The following is a 27,500-nucleotide window of genomic DNA, read 5'->3' as shown; positions in this document are numbered from 1 at the left end:
ATAATAATAATAATAATAATAATAATAATAATAATAATAATAATAATAATAATAATAATAATAATTATAATAATCATTTGATCTCAAATTGGGCGACTATATTTAATACACATATATATTTATATTTATTTTAATTCAAAAAAAACTATCAATCAATCTTTTAATCTTTTAATCTTTTAATCTTTTAATATTTTAATATTTTAAATCTTATTTGGAAAAAAAAAAAAAACAATTGTAAAAATTTAAATACTATTACAACTAGTTATTTTAAAATAAAGAAAATTTTCTTTTTAACAAATCAAAAAAACAAAACATTTTTTTTTTTTATTTTTATTTTTTATTTTCAATTTTTTTTATTTTTTATTTTTTTTTTATTTTTATTTTTTCGATTAAAATTTTTTTTTTTTTTTTTCTCATTCTCTAAATATAAAAAGCACACAATAAATAAATAGTATGTACTGGTTTTTTTATCTATCAATATCGGATTTGAGTAGAATGTATGAATAATAATAATAATAACAATAATTTTTATTTAAATAATCCAGATGGTAGGAAAAGACGGTGGTAAAAAGAAACCTTTAAAAGCAGCCAAAAAAGATGCTAAAGAATATGATGAAGTAAGTTTTAACAAACTACAAAATAAACAAATAACAAATAATCAAACATCAAACATTCAACATATAATTAATAATTTCAATCATTCTTTATATGTATTAACACAATTTTTTTTTTTTATTTTTTTTTCTCTAATATGTAGGAAGATATTGCATTCCAAAATAAACAAAAAGAAGAAGCTAAGGCATTAAAAGCAATGGCTGATAAAGCAAAGGGAGGTGGTCCATTAGGTGGAAGTGGAATTAAAAAATCAGGAAAAAAATAAACAATTTAAATAATATAATATAATAATAATTTTGATTTTTTTTTTTAAAAAAACCTCAAGGTGTGTGAAAACTTTTTTTTTTTGGAAATAAAATAATTTTAGATGATTTTAATAATATCTTTAAAATCTTATATTAAAAAAAAAAAAAAAATAATAATAAAAAAAAAAAAAAAAAAATAGACAATAGTTAATTTAGTTTAGCGAAGCGTTTTCATTATTATATAAAGTTAAATTATTTCAAAAAAAAAAGTTTTGTTTTTATTTTTTAAAGGTTGTGTCAATGGCACGATTTAAGAAATAAGAAAATAATTTCAAAGAAATTAGTTATTTTGTTTAAAATAAAATTTTTTTTTTTTTTTTTTTTTTTTTTTTAGTTTTGTTTTTGTTTTTATTTTTTCATTTTTTTTTTTTTTTTTTTTTTTTATTAATTATAAAAGATACAAATAATAAAATAATAAAAAAAAAGGTTAATGGATGAAGATATAAATAAAGATACTAATAATAATAATAATACAACAGATAGTAATAATAATAATAATAATATTAATGAAGATGAAATAATATTTAATAATTATATTAATAATTATAGTAATTATTTAAATAATAATGGAATTAGCGCATTGGATTTATTGATACAAGGTAGAGATGGTAATAATAATATTATTACATTTTGTAGTGAGATAGATCAAATGTTAAATGGTGGTACACCTTTAAAAAAGATTACAGAAATTTGTGGTGTACCTGGTATTGGTAAAACTAATATGGCATTTCAATTATTAGTAAATACATCTATTCCATTTGATTTAGGAGGTGTTCAAGGTAAAGCAATTTATATAGATACTGAAGGTAGTTATTCATGTCAACGTGTACGTGAAATGGCGACTCATTTAGTGAATCATTTAGAATGTGTACTATTAAAAAACCCAATGACCCAAACAACATATATACCAACCGTTGAAACTGTTTTAAATAGTATCTATTACTATAGAGTTTATCATTATATTGAAATCATTTCATTAATTCATCAATTACCATTATTCTTAGAAAAAAATAAAGATGTATGTAAATTTTATAATTATTATTATTATTATTATTATTAATCAGATTGGGACTAATCTTTTTTTTTTTTTTTTTTTTTTAATTTTAGGTTAAATTAATTGTAGTTGATAGTATAACATATCCTTTTAGATGTGATTTTAAAGATATGGGTTTAAGAACAAGAAGCTTATTGAGTTTAGCACAAAATTTAATGAATATAGCAACTAGATACAATTTAGCAGTGGTTGTAATGAATCAAGTTACAACAAAGATATCACCCAATCAAAAGGAGTCAATATTGGTTCCTTACTTGGGTGAGAGTTGGACACATATTTGTACATATAGAATGGTTTTATTTTGGAAACAAAAACAAAGATTTTGTCATCTTTATAAGTCACCATCATTTAAATCTTGTTTTACCCCTTTTGATATAGTTGAATATGGTATTCGTGATGTTGGTTTCAATCATCCACCTCCTTTAAATCCTGAAGATCAAGAACAAGAAAAAGAAAAGGAAAAAAGAAAAAAGAAAAATAATAATAATAATAATAATAATAATAATAATAATAATAATAATAATAATAATAATAATAATAATAATAATAATAATAATAATAATAATAATAATAAAAATAATGATGAAAATGAAATGTATATAGAAAATTAAATAAAAAATTTATTATTTGATATTATTCAAAACGTTTTGATAATTTTTAAAATTTGAATTTCTTTTGTTTTTCTTCTTTTTGTAATTGATTTTTTCTTTTTTTATTTTGTTCTTCGATGATGTCACTAATGTCTTCTTTTGGTCTTTGTTTCTGTAATGCTTGTGTTGCTTGTTCATATTTCTTTTTCAAAAGTTCTTCATCAATTTCTTGACCATTTTCAACCTCTGATGGATTTAATGTAATTTCTACAGGTGCAGAACGTTGAGATTTAATTACATCTACTCTAGATGAATTTTGTTGTTGTTGTTGTTGCTGTTGTTGTTTAATTACTGATGGTATATTATAACGATGAGCTGATTCCATTAAACCACCAGAAGATGAGTTTTTATTTTGTTGTTCAATAACTTGATATAATTCTCTTGGTTGTTGCTGTTGTTGCTGTTGTTGTTGGTCATATCTTGATTTTTTAATATTAACAATATCAGGAGTTTCCAAACCACTTGGTACACTTGAAATACCATCACCAATCGATTCATCATCTTCAAGTTGGTGTTGTTGTAATTCATCTTCTTCAGTACCTTGTTGTTCTTGTTGTTCCTCTTCTTCTTGAAAATCTTCAGATTCTGGTAATAATTCACCCCAATATTCTCTAGTTGGATGTGATTGTTGTTGCTGCTGTTGTTGATCTCCGTTATTATTTATATTATTATTATTATTATTTACATTTTCATAAAGTGGTTTACCAAATTCATTTAAAACTGGTCTACCCCAACCACCAGGATGAAAACCATACTGAGCACCCTCTGGAATTGGTGAGTTAACACCGGGTATTTTCAAATTTGGATAAGATGGTGGTGGACCATAAGTTTGCATATAAATCAACCATGGTGGTGGGTAACCCTCAATCATGCCAAGTGCACGCTTTAATTCGTCGGATAAAACACCAGGCTTCTTGTTCTTTAGGTTAACCTCGAATTCCTTACCTTCATAGTAGAGGTCACCTTGAATGGATAGATTTGGTTTAGTTTGATGAACAAAGAAAGCGTCACGTAAAACTTCATAATCTATACCCATCTTTCTAATTTTTGGTTGAACTCTTTCACGTTGTTTTTGTTTTGATTTCATCTCTTTCTCTTTCTCCAATATTGCCTCCCTAATCTTAGTGATACCTGTCGCTGCGATGAATGATGGTAATTCGAATGGTGGTTTAACGAAACCTCTCTTACCTTGAAGGTATTTCTTTTTTTGACACCAATGTGCTGGCACAGGTATTGTATTTCTATAGGACTTCATTGCGATCAAATAGCCAGGATTTGGTGAATTTACATCATGTAACTCTACAACATCAGGTCTATCAACTAACTGTTTTAAAATTGGTAAATGTAATTTTCTTTGTCTTTTTCTCTCTTTATTTGATAATTTCTTTGAATCCTCGTCTTCATTATCATTATTATTATCATCATCATCGTTATTATCATCATCATCGTCTTCATTATCTTCTTTTTTCTTTCTTTCTTCTTCTTCCTCTCTTTCTTTTCTTTCTTTTTCTTCTTGTTCTTCTTGTTCTTTTCTCTCAATCTCTTTTGGATCTTCATATGGGTTATCAAAATGTTTAACTAATTTCGAAAATAATTCAAATGATGGATCATTCTCATCAATTGAAAATCCATCAATTGGTGCTGTTATTTTATCATCATCATTATTATTATTATTTTCATCATTATTTTCATCATTATTTTCAAGTTTTATTTCTTCTTTTATATTATTATTATTAGTTTGTTGAAATATATTCTCTTCTTTTTTTTGTTGTTTTTGTTTCTTTTTTTGTTCTTTTTTCTTTTGATGTTTTAATTTTTTTTTATTATTTATTGATTTATTAATATTATTGTTATTTTGGATAGTTTCAGTTAATGTCGTATCCATTGTTTTTTTTTTTATTTTTTAAATGTACATATCAAATTAAAAGTAAATGAAAAAAAATTTTTCAATTTTCAAATTTTCATTTTTTTTTTTTTTTTTTTTTTTTTTTTTTTAATTGTTGTAATTGTTGAAATATTGTCAGACTTGAAAGTTAAAAAATAATTTATTTTTATTATTTTTAATTTTATTATTTTAAATGATTTAATTTTATTTATTTTTAATATGGGTTTAGTATATTGCAATATACAAAATCATTCGAAATGTAAAAAAAAATGAATGTAATCATTAAAAATTAAAAATACTAATAATAAAAATAAAAAAAAAAGGGTAATAATTTAATTTAAATTTTTTATTTTGTCCACTAATTTACCTTTAATTTTTAAAAAAAATAAAAATTAAACAGTTTATTTAAAAAAAAAAAAAAACAAAAATTCTTAAGAATGTGTTAATTTTTTATTTATAACTAATTTGAAAATTTGTGATTAAAACATTTTTTAATGATTTTAAAAATATTTTTGAAAATTAATAAAATAAAAAATTAAAAAAAAAAAAAATTAATTAATTAAATAATAAATAAATAAATAAATAAATAAATAAATAAATAAATAAATAAATAAATAAATAAAAATTTATACAAAAAATATATTTATATATTTTATTTAATTTTATAATAGTTTGAAGGTAAACAAACTTGATTCATTGGTTTATATTTTAATTTTTTTAATGGTATTTTACCAGTTTTTAAACGTTGATAATGTCTTAGAATTGGACATTGAACTTCACGGAATCTAAAACCAGGTTTATTTGGATAATTATTTACACCTTTCCATTGATCGATTACAGTTTGATTTGTTCTCCATGTATGAAGTTTAAAATATTCATTATCATTTTCACTTAAAAATTTCAAATGATTTGCTAAATGTTCAGCATTTTTAAAATCACCAACAAATATATAAGAATTGAGTGGTAAATATTTGATAGTACTTGGATGACCCATAAATATTGGTACGGATCCAGCAATTAATGCATCCAATACCTTTTCAGATACATAATCTTTACAAATTGAATTTTCAAAAACAATTGTAAATTTATATCTAGTTATAAATAGTCTCTTTCTTTCGAATGGGTCACCAGAACCTCTACTTAGGAAATTAGAAGTTGGCATGTTTTTCAAACATTTACCAAAAGAATCCACCACAATGAATTTCATTAATTCCTGAACATATTCATTACGATTCGAATGAGAATTACAATTTGTACAAAACCAATTGGCCAATGGTATCGATTTCTGGTGAGGTTGTAAAGTATTGTTGTGTTTCATTACTTGATATTCCAATTTGAATTGAGTTTGAATTTTAGCAATTTCATCAATTGTTAATTTATTATACAATTTGTATGCACTTGATGATGGTGTATCAAATCCCATTCTTATATCAGATTGAGATTCGAATGAAACTTTAAAATTGAAAAATTCAAAACAGTCCTTATCAAATTCACAAGTTCTATTGGGTTGAGGTTCCATCGATATCAATGTTCTTGGCACATTTCTAGATGATAGCTTCTTTTTTGGTGCTTCAAAATCAACGATATAATCACTCCATATCTCCATATCAAGTTTTTGGTTTGGGTAATATGGTTTCCTTACTATGTAGTAAAATTTATCATCTAATCCTTTACATCTAATAATTGTATCACGATCTAATTTTCTCGTATCAACTCTTCCAATATATTTAAAATAAAAATATTGATCATTTGAAATGTTTAATTCTTTAATAGCATCTCGAGTTATAACTCCTTCACCTTCAATATTTGTATGTTTGTATGGATCATCATTATCCACATTAAATTTATTGGAATTGTTATGATATTTTGCGTCATTATTATAATAGTTCCCATAAGTTGCTCTTTCAATATCTTTATGATAGAAATAAACACCTGGATTACCAAGGAAATTATTATAAAAATTATTATATGAAACTATTATCATTAAGAGTGAAAAACATAATGCATAAACTCTTTTAAATAATGTTTTATTTAAATTCATTTTATTTTATTTTTTATTATTATTATTATTATTATTTTTTTCAAAAAAAAATAATAAAAAAAAAAAGATTTAAAAAATTGTATAGATAAATAAAAAATAAATAAATAAATAAATTGGTTGGTGAAAATAAATAAATAATAATTATAATAATAATAAAATATTAAAATAAAAACACATTGAAAAAAAAAAAAAAAAAAAAAAAAAAAAAAATATTGTTATTATTTATTTTTAGCACACACCCTAAAAACAAATTAATTTTTTTTGATTTTTTATTTTTTTGTGTGTTTTCAAACAATTTAAATTGTTTTTTTTTATTTTTTTTTTTTTTTTATTTTTAATAAATAAATTATAATTTTGATAACCCAACCTAATAAATGTCTTTATGAAAATAAAAAGAAAATAAAAAAAAAAAAAAAAAAACTTTTTAAAAAAACTTTTTAAAAAAACTTTTTAAAAAAAAAATTATTTTTCAATGTAACCCAAAAAAATCGACATGTCTTATGTGGCCATAGCTTGAAAAAAAAGAAAAATTAAAAAAAATGGAAAAGAGACTATTTGACTAAAAAAAAAAAAAAAAAAAAAAAAAAAAAAAATAAATAATATTATTAATAAGAAAAAAAAAAAAAAAAGTAAAAAAAAATAATAATACTAATAATAATAATAATATTAATAAGAAAAAAAAAAAAAAAAATTTTTGTTTTACTGTTACAGTGGTTTAGGAAACAAATCGCACGATTTGTTTCATTTTTTTTTTTTTTTTTTTCATTTTTTTTTGAGAATTTATAAATATAATTTTTTATTTATTTTTTATTTATTTTTTTTATTTATTTATTTTACTTTAAAATAAGTCGATGGTAAACAAACTTCATCAAATGGTTTATATTTTAAATTTTTTAAATGTATTTTACCAGTTTTTAAACGTAGGAAATGTCTTAGAATTGGACATTGAAGTTCAAGTAATTTAAAACCAGGTTTATTTGGATAATTATTTACACCTTTCCATTGATCGATTGCAGTCTCATTTGATCTCCATGCATGAAATTTATTATACTCGATATCATTTTCACCTAAATATTTCAAATGATTTGCTAATTCCTCTGCAGAGTCAAAATCACCAACGTATATATAAGATTGATATGGTAAATATTTGATAGTACTTGGATGAGCCATAAAGATTGGTACGGAACCAGCCGATAATGCATCCAATACCTTCTCAGATACGTAATCTTTACATAATGAATTTTCAAAAACAATTGTGAATTTATATTTTGTAATAAATAGTCTCTTTCTAGTGAAAGGGTCAACCGATCTTCTGGCTAGGTAATCAGGTGTTGGCATATTTTTAAGACAATTTCCATACGAATCCACAACCATATATTTCATTAATTCCTTTACATATTCAATACGATTCGATTGTGTTTCACAATTTGAACAAAACCAATCTATCATTGGGAATGATGTTTGGTGAGCTAGTAATGAATTATTTAATTTCCTTTGTTCATAATCATTCTTGAATTGATTTTGAGTTTCCAAAATCAATGACAAAGGTAATTTTCTAAACTCTTCAAATGGACTTATTTTTGAATCGAAACCTAATCTAACATCTGATTTTGATTCGAATGAAAGTTTGAAATTAAATGATTCTACACATGATTTCTCAAATTCGCATCCTCTAAATGGTGGAGGCTCCAATGTGATCAACATTCTTGGCACATGATTTGGTGAACTGTCGTCTATCATTTGGAATGAGTTTTTAATATCGAAATAGATCTCCATATCAACTGGTGGGTGTGATGGTGGTGGTAGTTGGTGTCCGATGTTTGCTGTCGAGTTATCCAAAGGGACGACATAATAAAAGTTGTCGTCGAGTCCTTGACATTTGAATGCTGCATCATTTGGAATTCTATATTCAAAATATCCAATATAATTGAACAGTACCAAATACTCTGAGGATATATTTAAACTTTTATAATTTTCAATTACATGTTCACCCTCGTAAAGGTAATTCTTTGTCGTATCATCACCATCTACATTATATTTTGTATATATTGTTTCAACTTGGTTTGGATCCCTAGTTTGTTCAAAACTTTTACTTTGTTGAAAATAAAAAACATCTGTAAATTCTATACTTTCATTTATAATATTATATCCTATTATTATTATTGTTAATATAAAACATAGTATAAAAACTTTTTTTAATGGTGAAGCAAAATTTTTCATTTTTATTATTTTTATTATTATTATTAGTTTTTATTATTACAATTATTATTATTATTATTATTACTACTACCACAACTACTATTACTTCTACAATTATTATATTTATTTTATTATTTTATTATTTTATTATTTCTTTTGTTGGGTGTTGGGCTATGGCAAGGGATTTAAAAAAAAAAAAAAAAAATTTGACAAAAAAAAATTAAAATAAAATAAAAAAAAAAATTTGAGTAGTGTTTCAAAATTTTTATTTTTTTTTTATTTTATTATTTTTTTTTTTTATTTATTTTTAGTTTTTTTGGATATGGGCAGTTTTTTTTTTTTTTTTTTTTGGGTAAATTGCTTAAATCTTTTATTATTTTTTATTTTTATTTTTTTTTTTTTTTTTTTTTCTTTTTATTACCTTTTTCACCAAAAAAAAGCAAAATTTATTTATTTGTTAGAGAAATAAGTTTTGTTTTGGCGAGTGCTGTCGTTGCTGATGTCTTTTTTTTATTTTTTAAAAAAGCTTTTGTTTTTTATATTTTTTAAAAAAAAAATTTAGGAGAGTGGAAAAAACTTCATTTTTTTAGGGTCAAAAAAAAATTTCAACCATTTGCCACCTTTCATCATTTTTTTTTTTTTTTTTTTTTTAGAACAACAATTTGAAAAAATAATTTTTTTATTTTTTTTTTTTCTTTTTTTTTTTATTTTTCATTTTTTATTTTTATTTTTTTTTTTAAATTAATTTTGTTTTGAATTTCACCCTTCAACAAACAATAATTATAAATACATATATATATATATAAATAACAATGAGTGAAGAACGTAAAGTAGCATTAATTACTGGTATTACTGTAAATATTTTTAATTTATTTATTATTATTATTATTTTTCATTTTTTTTTTTAATCAAAAAAAAAAAAAAAATTTAAAAATACTAATCGACCAAAAAAAAAAAAAAAAAAAATTAGGGTCAAGATGGTTCATATTTAACAGAGTTCCTTATTAGTAAGGGCTATTATGTTCATGGTATTATTCAGAAGATCTTTCATCATTTTAATACCATTGTAAAAAACATTTATATCAAGATCGACATGTTGAAGGAAAAAGTAACTTAATACACACACACACACACATATATTGATTTTAAAATACTTTACTTTAATCAAAAATTATTCAAATTTATTAATTTTTATTTATTTATTTCATTTTTTTAAAAAAAGAATCACTTACTTTACATTATGGTGATTTAACAGATGCTAGTGTACGTAAATCTTTAGATTTAAAAAAAAAAAAAAAAAAAAAAAATACTATATATATTTTTTTTTTAAATAGAATTTACATAGTATTGTTTCAAAAGTTAATCCAACTGAAATTTATAATTTAGGTGCACAAAGTCATGTTAAAGTTTCATTTGATATGTCAGAATATACAGGTGATGTTGATGGTTTAGGTTGTCTTCGTTTATTGGATGCAATTCGTAGTTGTGGTATGGAGAAAAAGGTTAAATATTATCAAGCTTCAACCTCTGAATTATATGGTAAAGTTCAAGAGATTCCACAATCAGAGACCACACCATTCTATCCACGTTCACCATACGCTGTCGCAAAGCAATATGCCTATTGGATCGTTGTAAACTATCGTGAGGCTTACGATATGTATGCATGTAATGGTATCTTATTCAATCATGAATCACCACGTAGAGGTCCAACTTTTGTAACTAGAAAGATCACTCGTTTCGTTGCTGGTATTGCATGTGGTAGAGATGAAATTCTCTACTTGGGTAATATCAACGCTAAACGTGATTGGGGTCACGCTAGAGATTACGTTGAAGCAATGTGGTTAATGTTACAACAAGAGAAGCCAGAAGATTTCGTTATTGCCACTGGTGAAACTCATTCAGTTCGTGAATTTGTTGAAAAATCATTCAAAGAAATTGATATCATCATCAAATGGAGAGGTGAAGCAGAAAAAGAAGAAGGTTACTGTGAAAAGACTGGTAAAGTTTACGTTAAAATTGATGAGAAATATTACAGACCAACTGAAGTTGATCTTTTACTTGGTAATCCAAATAAAGCAAAGAAATTATTACAATGGCAAATTAAAACTTCTTTTGGTGAACTCGTTAAAGAAATGGTTGCTAAAGATATTGAATATATTAAAAATGGTGATAAATATAATTAAATTTTTCTAAAAAAAAAAAAAAAAAAAATTAAAAAAAAAAAAAAAATAATAAAGTAAAATTTTAAATAAAACATCAAGTATACTTTAAATATACTTTAATTTCTATTCTAATTTAATTATAATTATATAAATTTTTAAAAGTCTTTTTTTATTATTATTATTATTTTTAAAATTTTTTAATTTTTTGATGGTGGTGGAGGAGGAGTTGGTAATGCTTTATTAATTCTGGATATTGATGGCGAGTTATTATTACTATTATTATTATTTGAAGTTGTGGGTAATGCAGGTAACGGTTTATTTTTAACTAATAATTTCCATTCTTCAATTGATAATAATTCAGAGGAAGATGATGAAGATGAAGCTCCATTTAAAGTTATAGAATTTGAAGATAATGATAAATTACTACTACTAGTACCATTGGTTAAAGCAGTGGAGCCATTATTTGAAATGGTTGAATTTCTATTATTACTACTACTACTACTACTACCAGAAGTACAATTTCTATCATCAACATATTTTTGATATTCTTGTAATAGACCTTGATAAGATAACATTTGAGATTCAATTTCTTTAAAAATTAATTGTTTTTCTTCAAGGGTTTCTAAAGAGAACATACACCATAGATTTTTGTTTTTAATATCAAATGCACAATTATCGAGTAATGTATCACAAATTACAGAATGTTCAAAAGGTATTTCAGATTTGACTTTAATTGAATTATCATTTTTAATTTCAGCATATAAAAAAAGATCATTAAAGAGGTAATAGTAACCTTCTTTATTCTTCTTTTTGAAAATGAAATCACGTGTACCAGTTGGTATGGTTGAACCCCAACTTTGTATGGAACCCTCTTTTATTAACTTTCTACTTGGTGATAGAATCTTTGTGGTGGTGTCACCAGACTCAATGATTCCATTTTGAATGTCAAGCATTTTCATTTGTGAGTCAAATTCTCTCTTCTTTTCATTGACAGCGAATACAATACTCTCAATTTTACTTTGAGCATTAATTAAATTCTCATAGGATTTGGAATCTTGTGGTGTGGTTTTAATTAGCTCTCTAATTAATAATGGGTATTTACAAACTCTTTGAACTGGTTTAATTAAGAAACTATCGAATGGTAATGACCTACATTCTCTTCTTGTCAATAGGTATGCTAAATATGTACAATTTTTACCCTTTAATGCAGAGAATGTTGATAACGCCTTTTGTTGATTACTACAATAAACGAAATAAGACTTTAAGAAATCTGCCATACTAACGAATCCACTTGCAATATGGTCTATAAATGACAATGGTTTTTCACTACCATCACCACCATCTTCAACCTTTGTATTGAATGAATTATCAAAATTACAAAACTTTTTATACAATTCTTTATTTACCAATAATAACTGTTCAACATTACTAAATAATGAATTAATTTCTTCCAATGTACTACCTTTGGTTGTATCATTGTCATGAATTGTCATCTCTTTCTTTAACCAAACCATAATCTCTAAATCTCTAATATAATCGGCTTCTGTCACTATAATCTCTTCAATTACACGATCACGTTGTTCAATGGCTTGTGGTAAATTATTTGGTAAATCTGGTGGTGGATTTGGTGATGATATACGTGATGTTCCCATTTGAAATCCTGATGGTGAATTATTATTATTACCAACCATTGGTGATGATGATGGTATAAATGATGATATTGGTAATGGTGATGTAGTAGCTCCCAAATTATTATTACTACAACCATTACCATTACCATTTAATGCTAAATTCAATGAACCACTACTACTATTTGGACTATGTGAACCAATTGGGAAACCTGCACCAGAAAGTGAGGTTTGTGATGGTGATGATGGTGCAAATAAATTTCCTTCAGATTTTTGTAATTCATTCCTTTTAATAGCCCATTTTCTTAATTGACCTTCACCAATAGTACCACCATTATTTGAAAAATCACCACTATCCCTAATATCACCACTATCCTTTTCATAAATATTAAATGATGATTGGTTTGGATTATCAGGTGTTGGTGATACTGTAGGTGATGATGGTGGTGGTGGTGATGATGGACTTGATATTACTAATTCATCTTCATCATTTTCTTCATCATCTTTTATTCTGGAAAATAATGAAAATATTCTTGATTTTTGTTTTTCTTTATCTCTTTTCTTTTTATTGGTTGTTGTTGTTGTTGTTGTTGTTGTTGTTGCGATTGTAGTTGTTGAATCTTCGTCACCACTATCATTGTGACTGTTGTTGTTGTTGCCGTTGTTAATACTACCACCACTAGCAATTAATGATGGTGAAGAAATTGATGGTGATGATGGTGTTGGATTTATTGAATTACTGGTTGTTTGTGGTTGTGGTGTTGAAAAATATTTTTCACGTTCTAATTTTCTAATTCTTTCTTTTTCATCTTTTTCAAATTGTTTTAATTTTTCACGTTCTTGATGTTGTTTCTCTTTCTCTTCCTTTTCCAATTGTTTTTGATGTAGCTTTTCTTGTTCACGTTCTTTTTCCAATTGTTTTTGATGTAGTTTTTCTTGTTCACGTTCTTCTCTTTCATGTTGTTTATGTTTTTCACGCTCTTCTTTTTCATGTTGTTTATGTTTTTCACGTTCATCTTTGTCTTGTTGTTGTTGTTTTTCACGTTCGAATTTCTCACGTTCAATTTGAATTAGTTTCTCTTTTTCACGTTCAAGTTTTTCACGTTCAACTTGTTTCTCTTTTTCATATTGCTGTTGACGATTTTGTTCAATTTCTCTCTCTTTTTGATGGAATTTCTCTTTTTCAATTTGAATTTGTTTTTCTAATCTTTCCGCCTCTTTTTGTTTATCAATTAATGATGGTGATGATGGTGATGAACTTGTTTTATTCGGTGTTGTTGTTGTTGTTGCTGTCGTTTTATTGATTGTAGTGGTGGTGGATGGAATTGGTTTTGGTGTTGATACTGATACTGACATTGATGCTGGTCTACTTGTTGGTGGTGTTGTTGTTGTTGTTGTTGTTGTTGGTTTCTTAATTTGTAAAGTACTTTTTGAAGATGGTAAAGGTGTTGATGTAGAACCTTGAAGTACCATTGTATCTCTTTGTGCTTGATTATCTAAACTTTCTCTACTCTTTGCTGCCATTTTTACAAATGATGTTGATGATGGTGATGATGTGGTAGTGGTGGTGGTTGGCTTACTACCTGTACCAACTGAAATTGTGTGAGATTTTGGTCTTGTTAAAGGTTCTGTTGTTTTAGGTGTAGACACAGTTGTAGAAACTGGTTTTAAAATTGATTTTGATGGGATTGTATTATTATTTGTTGTTGTTGTTGTTGTTGTTGATGGTGATGTTACATGTGTGGTTGGTTTTAAAATCGATTTTGTTGGTGTAGTTGATGCTGTTGATGCTGTTGTGGTTGTTGTTGGTTTAACAATTGTTGACGCTGGTCTACTTGTTGTTGTTGTTGTTGTAGTTGAGTGTGATGGTTTAACTATTGTTGATGCTGGTCTACTTGAAGTTGTTGTAGTTGTGGTAACTGTAACTTTTGAAATCGTTGGCGCTAAAAATGATTTTGATGGTGCTGTTGGTGACGATGCCGCCGTTGTTGTCACCGCCATTTTGTTGCCACACGATGTACAAAACTTTGATGTACTACTATTTGAAGCACCACATGACGAACATTTTAAACCAGTACTCATATTAATTAATTAATATTTTATATGAGTATCTATTTATTATATATTATTTTATTTGGTTCAACTATTTTCGTTATTATTTATTATTTATTATTATATTATTTTTATTATTATTATTATTATTATTATTATTATTATTAATTTATTATTATTTTATGTTCTATTTTTGTTTTTTTTTTGTATTTTTTTTTTATTATTTTTTTTTTTTTTTTTGGGTTTGGAAAAAAAAAAAATGGTGGTAGTGGGGGTTTTTATTTGGTTATATATTTATTTATAGTACAGTTATTTTAGAAGTTTATTAATAGTTTGTAAAAATTATTATTTACTGACATAAAAAAAAAAAAAAAAAAAAAAAAAAAAAGGTAATGTTACAATAGTTATATTATTTATTTAAAAACTAAAAAAAAGATATTATGGCTACGTGTTTTAAAAAAAAAAAAAAAAAAAAAAAAAAAAAAAAAAATCAAAAAAAAATTATTTTTAAATTTAAAAATAAAAAAAAGTTTTTGGGTAATGGTTTTTTTTTTTTATTTTTTTTTTTTTTTTTTTTCAACTTATCTCACTAATTAATATCTCACTGATTAATCGAGTTAAATAAAAACATACATATAATTATTATAATAAAAACAAAAAAAAAATACAAAAAAAAAAATAAATTCAAATTTTACAATTGTTTTTTTTTTTTTTTTTTTACTTATTATTTTAAAATAAATCAAGATTCAGTTCAATTAAATTGGATTAAAAAAAAAAAAAAAAAAAGAAATTTGGTAAGTGATAAATTTTCTACCTTATATAAAATCATATATTTTTTTTTCTTTTTTTGGACCTTCCTATTTCTTTGAAAACTTTGGAGTTTGGCTTAGTTTTTTTTTTTCCTCTCATCAATATCATAATAATAAAAATAATATTAGATTAAATATGAGTTGGATATATTGTTTTTAAAAAAAAAAAAAAAAAAAAAAGGAAAATTCTAAAAAAAGGAAGACCAAAAAAATCCAAAAACCATTGTTTTTAAAAAAAAAAAAAAAAAAAAAAAGGGAAAAGAAAAACAAATCTCAAAAAAATAAAAAATATGGCATTTGAGCATTTCATTTTTAAAATAAAAAAAAAAACAAAAAAAAAAAAAATATAGAAAAAAAAAAAGAAAAAAAAAAGAAAAAAATAAAAACACATTGCACTTTTTTTTTTTTTTTTAAAATGATAAACCAAATTTTAATTTATTTTTAATTTAATTTTTTTATTTTTCAAGATGCTTACAAAAAAAAAAAACAAAAAACAAAAAATAATTAATATATGACAATAAATAAAAATAAATAATAATAGTAATAGTAAAATAATAATAATAATAATAATAGTTGTACTATAAATAATAATAAAAATAATAATAATAATAAAAAATGAAAAGGATAAAACCATTCTCAAGAAAACTTTTAATAATTTATTTTTATATAATATTAATTATTATAGGATTTAATATTTTAAAATATAGTTTATTTGATGATGATGATGCAAATGTATTTTTTTATGGATCTGAGGATGAGGTTGATATTTATAGTCCAGAACATCAAAAATATCACCATAATATTTATAATCTAGATAATGATTTTCAAGATCAAAATAATATACTTGCAGGTGAGGACGACCTACCACTTGAGCAGGTGCCAGATGGTGTACCATCGGATTTAGTGTATTTGAAATTTTTAGGATCATTTGACAGGCCAACAGATGATAATATAGCAAGAAGATGTAGAGGAATTGACGACAAAAGATGGTACTATTTAATAAAGAAACCAATGTACCCAAACCAAACAGTGGACATGGAGATATACAATGATTCAGGCATACAATTTCAGTACCCCGATAGAGAGTACAACCAGTCCATACCAAGAATGATAATTGCATTAGAGCCACCACATCTCAGACATTGTTCATTCAATCAAACTTGTTATAAAATTTTCAATTTTAAAGTATCCTACGAAGCACAATCTGATATTAGAACGGGATTCGATACACATAAAACCAGCGCATTTAAAACATATAATTTCATACCAGCACGCGATATGGTAGAAATTAAAAATCAATTTAAAAAAGATTACCAAATTATGAAAACCACTAATCTAAGTGCACTACAACCTCACCAAATACCATCACTCCCATTGGCGAATTGGTTCTGCTCAAATTGTCAAGATGTACGATCTAATCGTTTAGAATACGTTCAAGAATTAATGAAATATATAGTTATCGATTCGTATGGCCACTGTTTAAATAATATGCCAACACAAGAAATACTAAAAAGATTATCAAATGATCCTTTTGCAAAAAAGAAAGAAGTAATAACAAAATATAAATTTACAATTGTTTTTGAGAATTCAATTTGTAAAGATTACGTATCTGAGAAAGTATTGGATGCATTGACTGCTGGTTCCGTACCAATATTTATGGGTCATCCAAGTACTATCAAATATTTACCATACAATTCTTATATATACGTTGGTGATTTTAACTCTACACAGGAATTAGCAAATCATTTAATTTATTTAGATCAAAATGATGATGAGTATAATAAAATCCTTCTCAATTGGAGAACAAATGAAACTGCAATTGAGCAATGGAAAGGTGTAAATAATTATCCTTATAAACCTGGTTTTATAATTCGTGAATTTGAATGTGCAATGTTAAGACATTATCAACTTTTAAAATCTGGTGTAACACCATTTAAAAATTTAAAATATAAACCAATCAATGAAGTTTGTTTACCTTCAAATTATTTTAAAATTAAATTAAATAAAATATAAATAAAATAAAATATAAATTTAATTTTTTTTTTTTTTATTAATTAAAACCATCAAAAATTTTTATTTGTTTTTTTTATTAATCATTTTAAAATCAAGGTTTTTACAAAAAAAAAAAAACAAAACATAAATTAATTTACCGATTCCATGGGAATTTTCTGAATTATATTATTTTTTATTTTTTTTTCGCGCTTTTTTTTTTGTGAAAAAAAAAAAAAAAAAAAACTTTTAAAATAAAAAAAAAAAAAAAAAGGAGGGTCAAATTTTTAATTTTTTTTTTTTTTTTTTTAGTATTTCATTAAGAAAGGTGTAAATTGTATATATTATTATTATTATTATTATTATTATTATTATTATTATTATTATTATTATTATTATTATTATTATTATTATTATTATTATTATTATTATTATTATTATTATTATTATTATTATTATTATTATTATTATTATTATTATTATTATTGTTATCATTATTTATTACTATTATTTATTTAGATTAAAAAAAAAAAGAAAAAAGAAAGAAATATGTATATTGAAGATATTATTATTGATGGATTTAAATCATATGCAAATAGAACAGTTATAGAAGGTTTTGATCCAACGTTTAATGCAATTACTGGTTTAAATGGTAGTGGTAAAAGTAATATTTTAGATAGTATTTGTTTTGTACTTGGTATTTCAAATTTATCACAAGTTAGAGTTGATTCACTTCAAGAGTTGGTTTATAAAAAAGGTCAAGCTGGTATAACCAAAGCAAGTGTTACCATCACTTTTAATAATTCTGATAAAAAACAATCACCAGCTGGTTATGAACATTTAGATAAAATAACTGTAACAAGACAAGTATGTTTTTATTATTATTATTTTTAAAAAAAAAAAAAAAAAAAAAAATACAAATATTAATAATAATAAAATTTTTTTTTTTTTTATTTAAATTTTTAAAAAAAGGTTGCAATTGGTGGTCGTAATAAATATTTAATTAATGGTCATAATGCACAATTATCAAGAGTACAAGATTTATTTCATTCAGTACAATTAAATGTAAATAATCCACATTTTTTAATTATGCAAGGTCGTATTACAAAAGTATTGAATATGAAACCACCAGAGATTTTAGCAATGATAGAAGAAGCGGCAGGTACTAGAATGTTTGAAATGAAAAAGAATTCAGCATTGAATACAATTGAAAAGAAACAAAAGAAAGTTGATGAAATCACTAAAGTATTAGCGGAGGAGATTACACCGACATTGGATAAACTCAGAGGTGAACGTACAAGTTATATGAAATTTACAAATAATCAAACTTTAATCGACCGTCTTCAACGTTTTATCATTGCCTATGAATATTATACATATGAAAAGAAATTAGAATCATCAGAGTTTGAATCATTTAAAGCAGAGATTGATAAGGGACAAAAGAGAAAGAAAGATTTAACATTGAAATCAACCGATTTGAAGGCTAAGATTAGTGAATTGGCAAAACAAAGAGAGAAAGAGACCAATCTAGAGGAAATGGACCAACAGGAACAAAAACTTTCAAAAGAGTTGGTTAAATATCAAACTTCACATAAACATCAAAAGGAATCATTGGATAAGGAAGAGGGTGCAATCAATAATTTAGCCAATACTCGTGAGGAGATTAAACAATCGATTCAACAAAAACAAAAAGAAAAACAATCAATGGAGAAGAAAATCCAATCAATCGTTGAAGAGAATCAACAAATCAATGCAGAATTAAAAACTTTACAAAATAAACACAATACAATGACCACAGGTATTTCAACGGGTGCCGATGGTAGTTCAGCTGCAGAGGATGGTTCATACACTGAACAATTGATGGAAGCTAAAAAAACTGCAGTAAATGCTGCATCTGAATATAAACAAGCGGAATTTCGTGTTAAACATTTACAAAGTGAATTAATTGCAAAACGAAAAGCAATAACACAAGAACAAACAGATCATAAGAAATTACAAGCAGAGCAAGAGCTAGTAGAGAGAGAAATCCAACAATTAACACGTTCAATTCAAGAGCTTCAATTGGATAATAGTAAACAACAAGAATTAACTGAGAAAAAGCGTCAATTGGAACCATTGGTATCGAAATTACGTGAAGAGGTTGGTAATGCCTCTGCACAATTGAGTGGTTTAGAATTCAACTATACCGATCCTTCAAAATCATTCGATAGAAGTAAGGTTAAAGGTATCGTTGCAAATTTAATCACACTTAAAGATGTTGAAACTGCAACTGCTTTGGAAATTTGTGCAAGTGGTAAACTTTATAATATTGTAATCGAAGATGATGAAACTGGTAAAGCGTTACTCTCAAAGGGTCAATTGAAGAGAAGGGTAACACTTCTCCCATTGAATAAAGTCGAGGGTCGTTCTATTGATCCACAAAAGATTAAGAATGCACAAAAGATTGCACCAAATGGTGCAGTTAAACCAGCTATTGAGTTTGTTGAGTACGATAAAGAATTGCAACCTGCAATGAACTTTGTATTTGGTTCAACATTTATTGCAACCGATAAAAAGTATGCTCAAAAAGCGGCATTTGATTCATCGATTAAGGTTAGAACCATCTCTTTGGAAGGTGATGAATATAATCCTGCAGGTTCTTTAACTGGTGGTAGTAGACCACCCTCTGGTTCAATTCTAACACAAATTCAACGTTTAAATGAAAATAATCGTTGTCTTAGAGAGAATCAATCCCAATTGGAACATATTAACTTTGAGTTGGTTCAACTTAAATCTGTAACTGATAGATTCAAACAATTGGAACAACAACTCAATATTAAACAACATGCAGCATCATTGATTGCCCAACGTTTCCAATTGAATCCACATCATCAATTATTGGAATCAATTAAAGAGATGGAGAAATCCATTGAATCCGATACTCAATTAATCACCAACTCAATGATTAAAGAAAAAGAGGCATTGGAAAAAGTTAAACAATTAGAGAGTCAAGTTAACGATTTTCAATCGATTAGAGAGAGTCAATTGAAAGATCTTGAAAAGAAAATTCAAATCACTAAAGAGAAATGTATAAAATCAAATAAAATCGTAAAAGGTGAACAAGTATTCATTGAGAAATTAGATTTGGAAATTCAAGAGATGGATAATGAATTGGAGAATCTCTCAAAGGAGACTCAAGGCAATCAAGGTACCATTTCAAAGATGAGAAAAGATGTTGATACATTGGCACGTTCAATATCGGAAACCAATAAACAAATTCAAGACATTAGAGAAACCCTCTCTGAAATTAGAAAAGATATGGCACAAAAGAATGATGCAATTCGTTCACTACATCAAGAATTGGAGAAAATTCAATCAGAAATCACTGAAATCGATATGTCAACAGAGAAACTCAAGAGTAGAATGAATCGTGTAGATAAAGATCGTCAAGAGGCTTCGAAATGGTTAGAAGCTGCAATTAAAAAGCATACTTGGATAAAGAATGAGAAACAACTATTCAATAGACCTGGTAGTGATTTCGATTTCAATGCTACAGATCCATCCAAAGCAAACTCTGAATATATTAAACTTCAAGAGGAACAAGAGAAACTTTCCAAAACTATCAATAGAAAGGTAATGAGTATGTTTGAAAAAGCCGAACAAGAATATCAAGAATTGATGGAAAAAAAGAAAATCATTGAAAATGATAAGAGTAAAATTGAACATGTAATTAGAGAATTGGATGAGAAAAAGAATGAATCACTTCGTACCACTTGGAAAAAGGTAAATAAAGATTTCGGCTCAATATTTTCAACTCTCTTACCTGGTACCTCTGCAAAATTGGAGCCACCAGAAGGTCAAAATGAATTATTTGGTCTTGAAGTTAAAGTTGCATTTGGTGACGTTTGGAAAGAAACCCTCTCAGAGTTAAGTGGTGGTCAAAAATCTTTATTAGCACTCTCTTTAATTCTCTCATTATTACTCTTTAAACCTGCTCCAATGTATATTCTAGATGAAATCGATGCTGCTCTCGATCTTTCACATACTCAAAATATCGGTATGATGTTAAAACAACATTTCACAAGTTCTCAATTCATCGTTGTATCTCTTAAAGAAGGTATGTTTACAAATGCAAATGTTTTATTTGAAACTAAATTTATTGATGGTGTTTCGAAAGTTCATAGAACTGTTTTCAATAAAAAAGATAAACAAGTTGGTAAAAAGAAATAAATAAAATTAAATAAAAAAAAAAAAATAAAAAAAAAAAAACAATAAAAAAAATAAAAAAAAAGTTACATATTTACAACTACAACAACAACAAGTTTTTAATGAATAAATAAATAAATATGTTTATTTTATTTTATTTTATTTGGTTAATTTAAAAAGATGTCATTGTAAAAATCTCTGTATAATTGAATTCCTAAATTGATGTCTTCAACAGTGGCATTCTCCATTTCTAATACTTTTAAAAGTTTAATAGCATGACCATCTTCAGAAGTTATGGAATCGGCTTCTTTATGGACGTCAACGTAGGTTGTGTCTTTGACACCGAGTACTGATAAAGCATTTTCAAGATCTTCAACAACACCAGAGTTTAATTCATTGGCAATTAAAAATGATAAGATTACCATTGGCTTTTTTAAATTTTGGTAAACTTGTTTGGCAATTTTGTAACCGTTGGCATAATGATGTAATTTGAATTCACCCAATTGTGAAAAATAATCTAAACATAAAATTGAATGATTACCTTCGTCTCTAAGACCAAACATTTCATCTCTACAATTCTCTTCTGTAATTTCACCACCAATTCCTAAAATATGCATTGCATTAACCCACATGGTAAAATGAGGTTGAATTGCATGTGCATAAGTTTGCATATTATCAATAGTGTATTTGTAATGTTTTCTATCTTTTTCAATAATTTCAATTGTTTTGGTAAAAACTTCTTCTTTTTTATTTGAAGAAACAAAAGATCTTTTTTCAACCATTTTTTCTTTTATTTGTTAATTTTATTATTATTTAAAATAACTATAATAAAATAAAATAAAAAAAATAAAATTTTAAAAGACTTAATTTATACCAAAAAAAAAAAAGTAAAAACATAAGAAAAAAAACCGGAAAGGAGAAAATTTAGTTTTGGATATTTGCTTAATAATAAGATTTTGGGTTTTTTTTTTTTTTTTTTTTTTTTTTTTCCGGGCAGAGTTTCTTCTAATAGAATATTCGAAATGAATTTTCATCTCAATTGTGGGCTGGAAAAAAAATATTATTAGTTATTTTAAATATTTTAATATTATTTTTTTCCGGGGTTAATTAAAATTAAAGAGTGAAATAAAATTTTAATTGAATTTATAATATTATATATTATTAAAATTGAAGTGGTAAAAAATTTAATTTTAACCTATTGAATTAACCCCGGAAAAAAATGATTTTACTGTTTATAGAATTATAAAAAAATTATTATTTAAAATTTCTCATTCCAATGGAACGTTCGATTGGAATTTTTTAAAAAATGTTCCTTAAGAAAAAATTATCACATTTAATTTATCGAGCCACAATTTTCCGACGTATATATATTTTCCTGGTAGATATTTTTTTTATGAGGCAAATTATTTATTTTAAGTTTAATTTAAATTAACGATAAAAACAAAACGAAAAAATATTTTTTTTATTTTATTAATAAAATTTGTTAAGAAAAAAAAAAAAAAAAAAAAAAAAAAAAAAAAAAAAATTAAAAAAAAAAAAAAAAAAATTAAAAACTTTAAACATTGAAAATTGTGTTGTTAATAATTCAAAATTAAATAGATATAAATTTCAAATTTGTTATTAATTAAAATTATTTGAATTAATATTTTTTAAATTTTGATTTTATTATTTTAATAACTAATCGATTTTTATTTTTTTTTATTTATATTTTTACTTTTATTTTATTTTATTTTTATTTTTATTTTATTAAATACACGATCTTTTTTTAAATTTTTTTTTTTTTTTTCAAAGCGATAACATTTATTTCATATGTTTCAAATCCGGACTATCGTTTTCCAATCTTTTCCCTAAAAATATTGAAAAAAAAATAAAAATAAAAATTAAAAATAAATTTTTTTTTTTTTTTTTTTTTTTTTTTTTTATTTTTTTTTTATTTTTTTTTGATTTTTGAAAACTCAATTGAAAAAAAAAAAGTTTATTTAGTTTTTTTTTATTTATATATTAAAGACATCAAAAAATAAATAAAAAAATAAAACTATAGTAATAACACAAATAAAGCACTATACAAAAAAAAAAACTACATAATATTTAATTGGGTGATTTAATAATAATAAATAAAAAAAAAAAATAAAAAAGATGGAGGATAATTATGAAGAATATGATAATGCTTTTGTTGGTAATTTAGGTGATATGGGTTATGGTGAAGATACACAAGCTGCAGGCGAACCAGCTTCACAAATTGAAAATAAACCAAAAATATTTTTAATGGGTTTAAAAAGGTAAGTTATATATATATATATTTATTAAAAAAAAAAAAAAAAAAAAAAAAAAAAAAAAAAACCCATTGACACACACTTTAATATTTATATGTAAATTAATTTGTTTTATTTTTTATTTGTATGTATATTATAACTTAATATTCTCTACTATTTAGATCAGGTAAATCATCAATTCAAAAAGTTGTTTTTCATAAAATGTTACCAAATGAAACTTTATTTTTAGAAAGTACAAGTAAAGTTGTAAAGAATGATATTTCAAATTCATCATTCGTTCAATTTCAAATTTGGGATTTCCCAGGTCAATTAGATTTCTTTGATCCATCATTCGATTATGAATACATTCTCAATAATTGTGGTGCCATTGTTTTCGTCATTGATGCTCAAGATGAAATCATTGAAGCATTACAAAAACTTCATCAAACTATTGCTAAAGTTTATCAAGTATGAATTATGTAGAGATTAATAATAAAAACAATAATAATAATAATAATAATAATAATAATAATAATAATAATAATAATAATAATAATAATAATAATAATAATAATAATAATAATAATAATAATAATAATAATAATAATAATAATAATAATAATTATAATTATAGAATAGGGACCAATATAATATATTATAAATTTATACTAATAGTTATAATTAATTCATCAAATATAAACACTACTTTATTATTTTTAGATTAACCCAAATATTCACTTTGAAGTATTCATTCACAAATCAGATGGTTTATCAGACGATCACAAAATTGATAGACAAAGAGATATTCAACAAAAAACAACAGAAGAATTAGCAGATGCAAATATTAATGTACATCCAAGTTTCTATGTGACAAGTATTTATGATCATTCAATCTTTGAAGCTTTTTCAAAGGTTATTCAAAAACTTATTCCTCAACTTCCAACTTTAGAAAATTTATTAGATGTTTTCATTTCTGTATGTTATTATTATCATTTAATTTTTATTATTTTTATAATTTTAAAATTATTAACAATTCCTTTTTTATTATTATTAATTATTATTTATTATTATTAAATATTTAGAGATCAAGAATTGAAAAAGCATTTTTAGTTGATGTTGTTAGTAAAATTTATGTTGCTACTGATAATTCACCAGTTGATATGCAAACTTATGAATTATGTAGTGATATGATTGATGTAGTTATTGATGTTTCATGTATCTATGGGTATGTGGTATTTTTTATTTTTGGATGGAATAATTTAAATTATAAAAACAATTGGTTGATTAATAATAATAATTTTCTAATTATTTTTTTTTTTTTTTTAATTTTTAAAATTAATAGTCTTAAAGAAGAAGAGGAAGGTTTAGGTTATGATCAAGAATCACACTCTGTTATTAAATTAAATAATGGTATGGTTTTATATTTAAAGGAAGTTAACAAATATTTAGCATTAGTTTGTTTACTTCGTGAATCAAACTTTGATAAACATGGTTTAATTGATTACAATTTTATTTGTTTCAAAAAAGCAATTGAAGAAGTTTTCAGTAGAAAGACAACTAAAGCTGGTGCAAAGAAAACTATTAAGAAAGCAAACTAAATAAGTTTGACTTTACCTTAATAAAGTTTAGGTACACCTTTTAAAAAAAAAAAATAATATAAAATAATAAAAAAATAAAAAAAAAATAAAAAAAATAAAAAAAAATAAAAAGAAAATAGTAATATAGTAGTAATAATAATAATAATAATGATAATTATAATAATAATGTAATATGTGTTTTATTATTATTTTTTTATAAACAATTTTTAAAATCTTTTATTCTTTCTTTTTTTTTAACAATTTAATTCTAATTTAAATTTACCAGTTGAAGGTGTACTACCATCAACTTTATATTGACCAGTTATTAAATCCAAAGTTTTTGGATCGGATGAAGAGGTAAGAGTACCAGTATAAACGATTGGTAATTCAACACCACTACCACTAATGATATCAGTTTCAGTTAAAGTAATTGATAAATCTTTTTCATTTAAAGTACCCTTTAATTTTGTTTTTGTCTTTAAATCAACCCAATCAACTATACCTTCAATATCTTGTTGATTCTTTCTTGAAGTAATTTTAACATTAAATTTATATGGTATTTCAAAATCACCCTTAAATTGATTACCTGCAATTAAATAATCTAAATCTAATTTTGGTGTTGAATTTGCAGATGATCCTGTACCATTTGAATTTGATGATGATGATGATGATGTAGTTGATGTTGAATTTGATGTTGCAGATGAGATTGAAGAAGATGGAGTAGTTGATGGTTTAAAAGTTAAATTAAAACTTGCTTTTAAATCAGGATTTGCGGAATCAGTAGGATCACTATAAACGATTGTACCTTTAATTGAAGGTCTATTACCATTGATAACTTTTGCTTCATAATTATTTGGTAATGAAACTTGATCAGTGTTTGTGATTTGTGTATGCTCTTCAATCTTTAAATCATCATCTTTTAAAGTTGCACGGAATGCAGTTTTTGCATCCTCTAATGTTGGCCAATCGATTGTACCTTCTAATTTACTTTCATTGGTGTTTATATCATCAACTCTTGATTCAATATTCAATGAGAATGGATAACTTTCACTTGTATTCACATAAAATAATGCTCCCATCCATGTTGATCCAACTTGTAATGAATCAACTTTTAATCTTTTACTTGGCTGTTGTTCATCTGAATCATTACTACCACCACTACCACCACTACCACTACCACCACTCTTTGATTTGGTTATAAAATCATCAACATTTAATCTTTTCTTTTCTTTAATTGATTCTGTAATGAATTGTTCACCAATAATCTTTAAATCACTCTTTACTTTCTCTAATTCTTTTTTATTATTTTCATCATCAATATCATTACAAATTACTAATGTTGTCTAAAAATTTATATTATTATTATTATTATTATAATTATTATAATTATTAGTATGTATGAATGGATATTAAAATTTTTTTTTATTAATATTGTGATATTTCTTACTTTTTTATTTAAAGTTTTTGAGAAGATACCACCTGATTGATCAATGGAATCTGTTAAACTATCTTTATCAGTCACTGTTCCAATAATGATAAAATAATCGTTTTCAAATAATTCTTCCATTTTTAGTTTATATTGTGCGTGTTTTGTGGGTTAATAATAATAATAATAATAATAATAATAAAATCCAAAAAAAAAAAAAAATAATAAAAAATATCAATCAAAATTTTTTTTTTTTTTTTTTTTTTTTTTTTCATTTTTTTTTTTTTTTTCTTTGAAATAGTGATTTTCTTTTTTATTTTTTATTTTTTATTTTTTTTATTTTTTTTTTTTTTTTTGTTCGATCGACCAGTCATTAAATATTGGTATTTTAAAAATTTTTTTAATAGGGATTTAGTATAGATAAATAGAGCCCTCATAAATACAAAATCATATAAAATATATAAAAAATGAATGCAACTGTTGTGTTTTTTTCATTTTTTTTTTTTTTCATTTTTAATCATTAAAAAAAAATAAAGAAAATCATATTTTAATAAAACCTAAAAAAAAAAAACGGATTTAAATTTATAATAAACCATTTAAAGACATTATTAATTTTGTTTTTCAAAACTTAATTAAAATTTTTATTAAGGATAAAAATAATAAAAAAAAAA

At 24.0% G+C, this 27,500-nt stretch overlaps 12 protein-coding genes across 12 annotated transcripts in view; 6 read left to right on the top strand and 6 right to left on the bottom strand.

The window, feature by feature from the left end:
* Nucleotides 1-880, top strand: part of DDB_G0284509 (hypothetical protein) — a gene marked incomplete at both ends in the record, with an annotated part of 1,345 nt that extends 465 nt beyond the window's left edge. Inside the window, 2 exons of the mRNA XM_633444.1 lie at nt 546-617; nt 758-880. Coding sequence (XP_638536.1) covers nt 546-617; nt 758-880 — 195 coding nt within the window. The remainder of the gene's footprint in view (nt 1-545; nt 618-757) is intronic.
* Nucleotides 881-1,350: 470 nt separating this feature from the next.
* DDB_G0284507 (hypothetical protein) lies at nt 1,351-2,585 on the top strand (the record flags this gene model as incomplete). The annotated part of the gene is made up of 2 exons (XM_633443.1): nt 1,351-1,938; nt 2,028-2,585. The coding sequence occupies 2 exons, from the start codon at nt 1,351-1,353 to the stop codon at nt 2,583-2,585; spliced, it is 1,146 nt and encodes a 381-aa protein (XP_638535.1).
* Nucleotides 2,586-2,631: 46 nt separating this feature from the next.
* Nucleotides 2,632-4,509, bottom strand: sf3b2 (PSP proline-rich domain-containing protein; the record flags this gene model as incomplete). The annotated part of the gene is made up of 1 exon (XM_001134544.1): nt 2,632-4,509. The coding sequence occupies one exon, from the start codon at nt 4,507-4,509 to the stop codon at nt 2,632-2,634; it is 1,878 nt and encodes a 625-aa protein (XP_001134544.1).
* A 652-nt stretch (nt 4,510-5,161) lies between these two features.
* On the bottom strand, nt 5,162-6,550 carry fut5 (hypothetical protein; the record flags this gene model as incomplete). Its single annotated transcript, XM_633441.1, has 1 exon — nt 5,162-6,550. One exon carries the CDS (start codon nt 6,548-6,550, stop codon nt 5,162-5,164), a length of 1,389 nt encoding a protein of 462 aa, XP_638533.1.
* An 828-nt stretch (nt 6,551-7,378) lies between these two features.
* On the bottom strand, nt 7,379-8,770 carry fut6 (hypothetical protein; the record flags this gene model as incomplete). The annotated part of the gene is made up of 1 exon (XM_633440.1): nt 7,379-8,770. The coding sequence occupies one exon, from the start codon at nt 8,768-8,770 to the stop codon at nt 7,379-7,381; it is 1,392 nt and encodes a 463-aa protein (XP_638532.1).
* A 791-nt stretch (nt 8,771-9,561) lies between these two features.
* Nucleotides 9,562-10,932, top strand: gmd (GDP-mannose 4,6-dehydratase; the record flags this gene model as incomplete). The annotated part of the gene is made up of 4 exons (XM_001134543.1): nt 9,562-9,603; nt 9,720-9,858; nt 9,972-10,012; nt 10,084-10,932. The coding sequence occupies 4 exons, from the start codon at nt 9,562-9,564 to the stop codon at nt 10,930-10,932; spliced, it is 1,071 nt and encodes a 356-aa protein (XP_001134543.1).
* Nucleotides 10,933-11,108: 176 nt separating this feature from the next.
* Nucleotides 11,109-14,621, bottom strand: gxcQ (RhoGEF domain-containing protein; the record flags this gene model as incomplete). Its single annotated transcript, XM_633438.1, has 1 exon — nt 11,109-14,621. One exon carries the CDS (start codon nt 14,619-14,621, stop codon nt 11,109-11,111), a length of 3,513 nt encoding a protein of 1,170 aa, XP_638530.1.
* A 1,394-nt stretch (nt 14,622-16,015) lies between these two features.
* fut4 (hypothetical protein) lies at nt 16,016-17,413 on the top strand (the record flags this gene model as incomplete). Its single annotated transcript, XM_633437.1, has 1 exon — nt 16,016-17,413. One exon carries the CDS (start codon nt 16,016-16,018, stop codon nt 17,411-17,413), a length of 1,398 nt encoding a protein of 465 aa, XP_638529.1.
* A 525-nt stretch (nt 17,414-17,938) lies between these two features.
* On the top strand, nt 17,939-21,598 carry smc2 (structural maintenance of chromosome protein; the record flags this gene model as incomplete). The annotated part of the gene is made up of 2 exons (XM_633436.1): nt 17,939-18,256; nt 18,362-21,598. The coding sequence occupies 2 exons, from the start codon at nt 17,939-17,941 to the stop codon at nt 21,596-21,598; spliced, it is 3,555 nt and encodes a 1,184-aa protein (XP_638528.1).
* A 143-nt stretch (nt 21,599-21,741) lies between these two features.
* On the bottom strand, nt 21,742-22,356 carry DDB_G0284497 (hypothetical protein; the record flags this gene model as incomplete). The annotated part of the gene is made up of 1 exon (XM_633435.1): nt 21,742-22,356. One exon carries the CDS (start codon nt 22,354-22,356, stop codon nt 21,742-21,744), a length of 615 nt encoding a protein of 204 aa, XP_638527.1.
* Nucleotides 22,357-23,710: 1,354 nt separating this feature from the next.
* Nucleotides 23,711-25,424, top strand: ragC (Ras-related GTP-binding protein; the record flags this gene model as incomplete). The annotated part of the gene is made up of 5 exons (XM_633434.1): nt 23,711-23,853; nt 24,009-24,294; nt 24,547-24,801; nt 24,909-25,051; nt 25,169-25,424. 5 exons carry the CDS (start codon nt 23,711-23,713, stop codon nt 25,422-25,424), a joined length of 1,083 nt encoding a protein of 360 aa, XP_638526.1.
* A 233-nt stretch (nt 25,425-25,657) lies between these two features.
* DDB_G0284493 (hypothetical protein) lies at nt 25,658-26,970 on the bottom strand (the record flags this gene model as incomplete). Its single annotated transcript, XM_633433.1, has 2 exons — nt 25,658-26,746; nt 26,851-26,970. The coding sequence occupies 2 exons, from the start codon at nt 26,968-26,970 to the stop codon at nt 25,658-25,660; spliced, it is 1,209 nt and encodes a 402-aa protein (XP_638525.1).
* Between the last annotated feature and the right edge of the window lie 530 nt (nt 26,971-27,500).

This window comes from Dictyostelium discoideum (assembly GCF_000004695.1).
Source record: "Dictyostelium discoideum AX4 chromosome 4 chromosome, whole genome shotgun sequence".
Lineage (NCBI taxonomy): Eukaryota > Evosea > Eumycetozoa > Dictyosteliales > Dictyosteliaceae > Dictyostelium > Dictyostelium discoideum.
The sequence above is the reverse complement of the archived record's forward strand: the minus strand, read 5'-3'. Positions and strand labels throughout refer to the sequence as shown.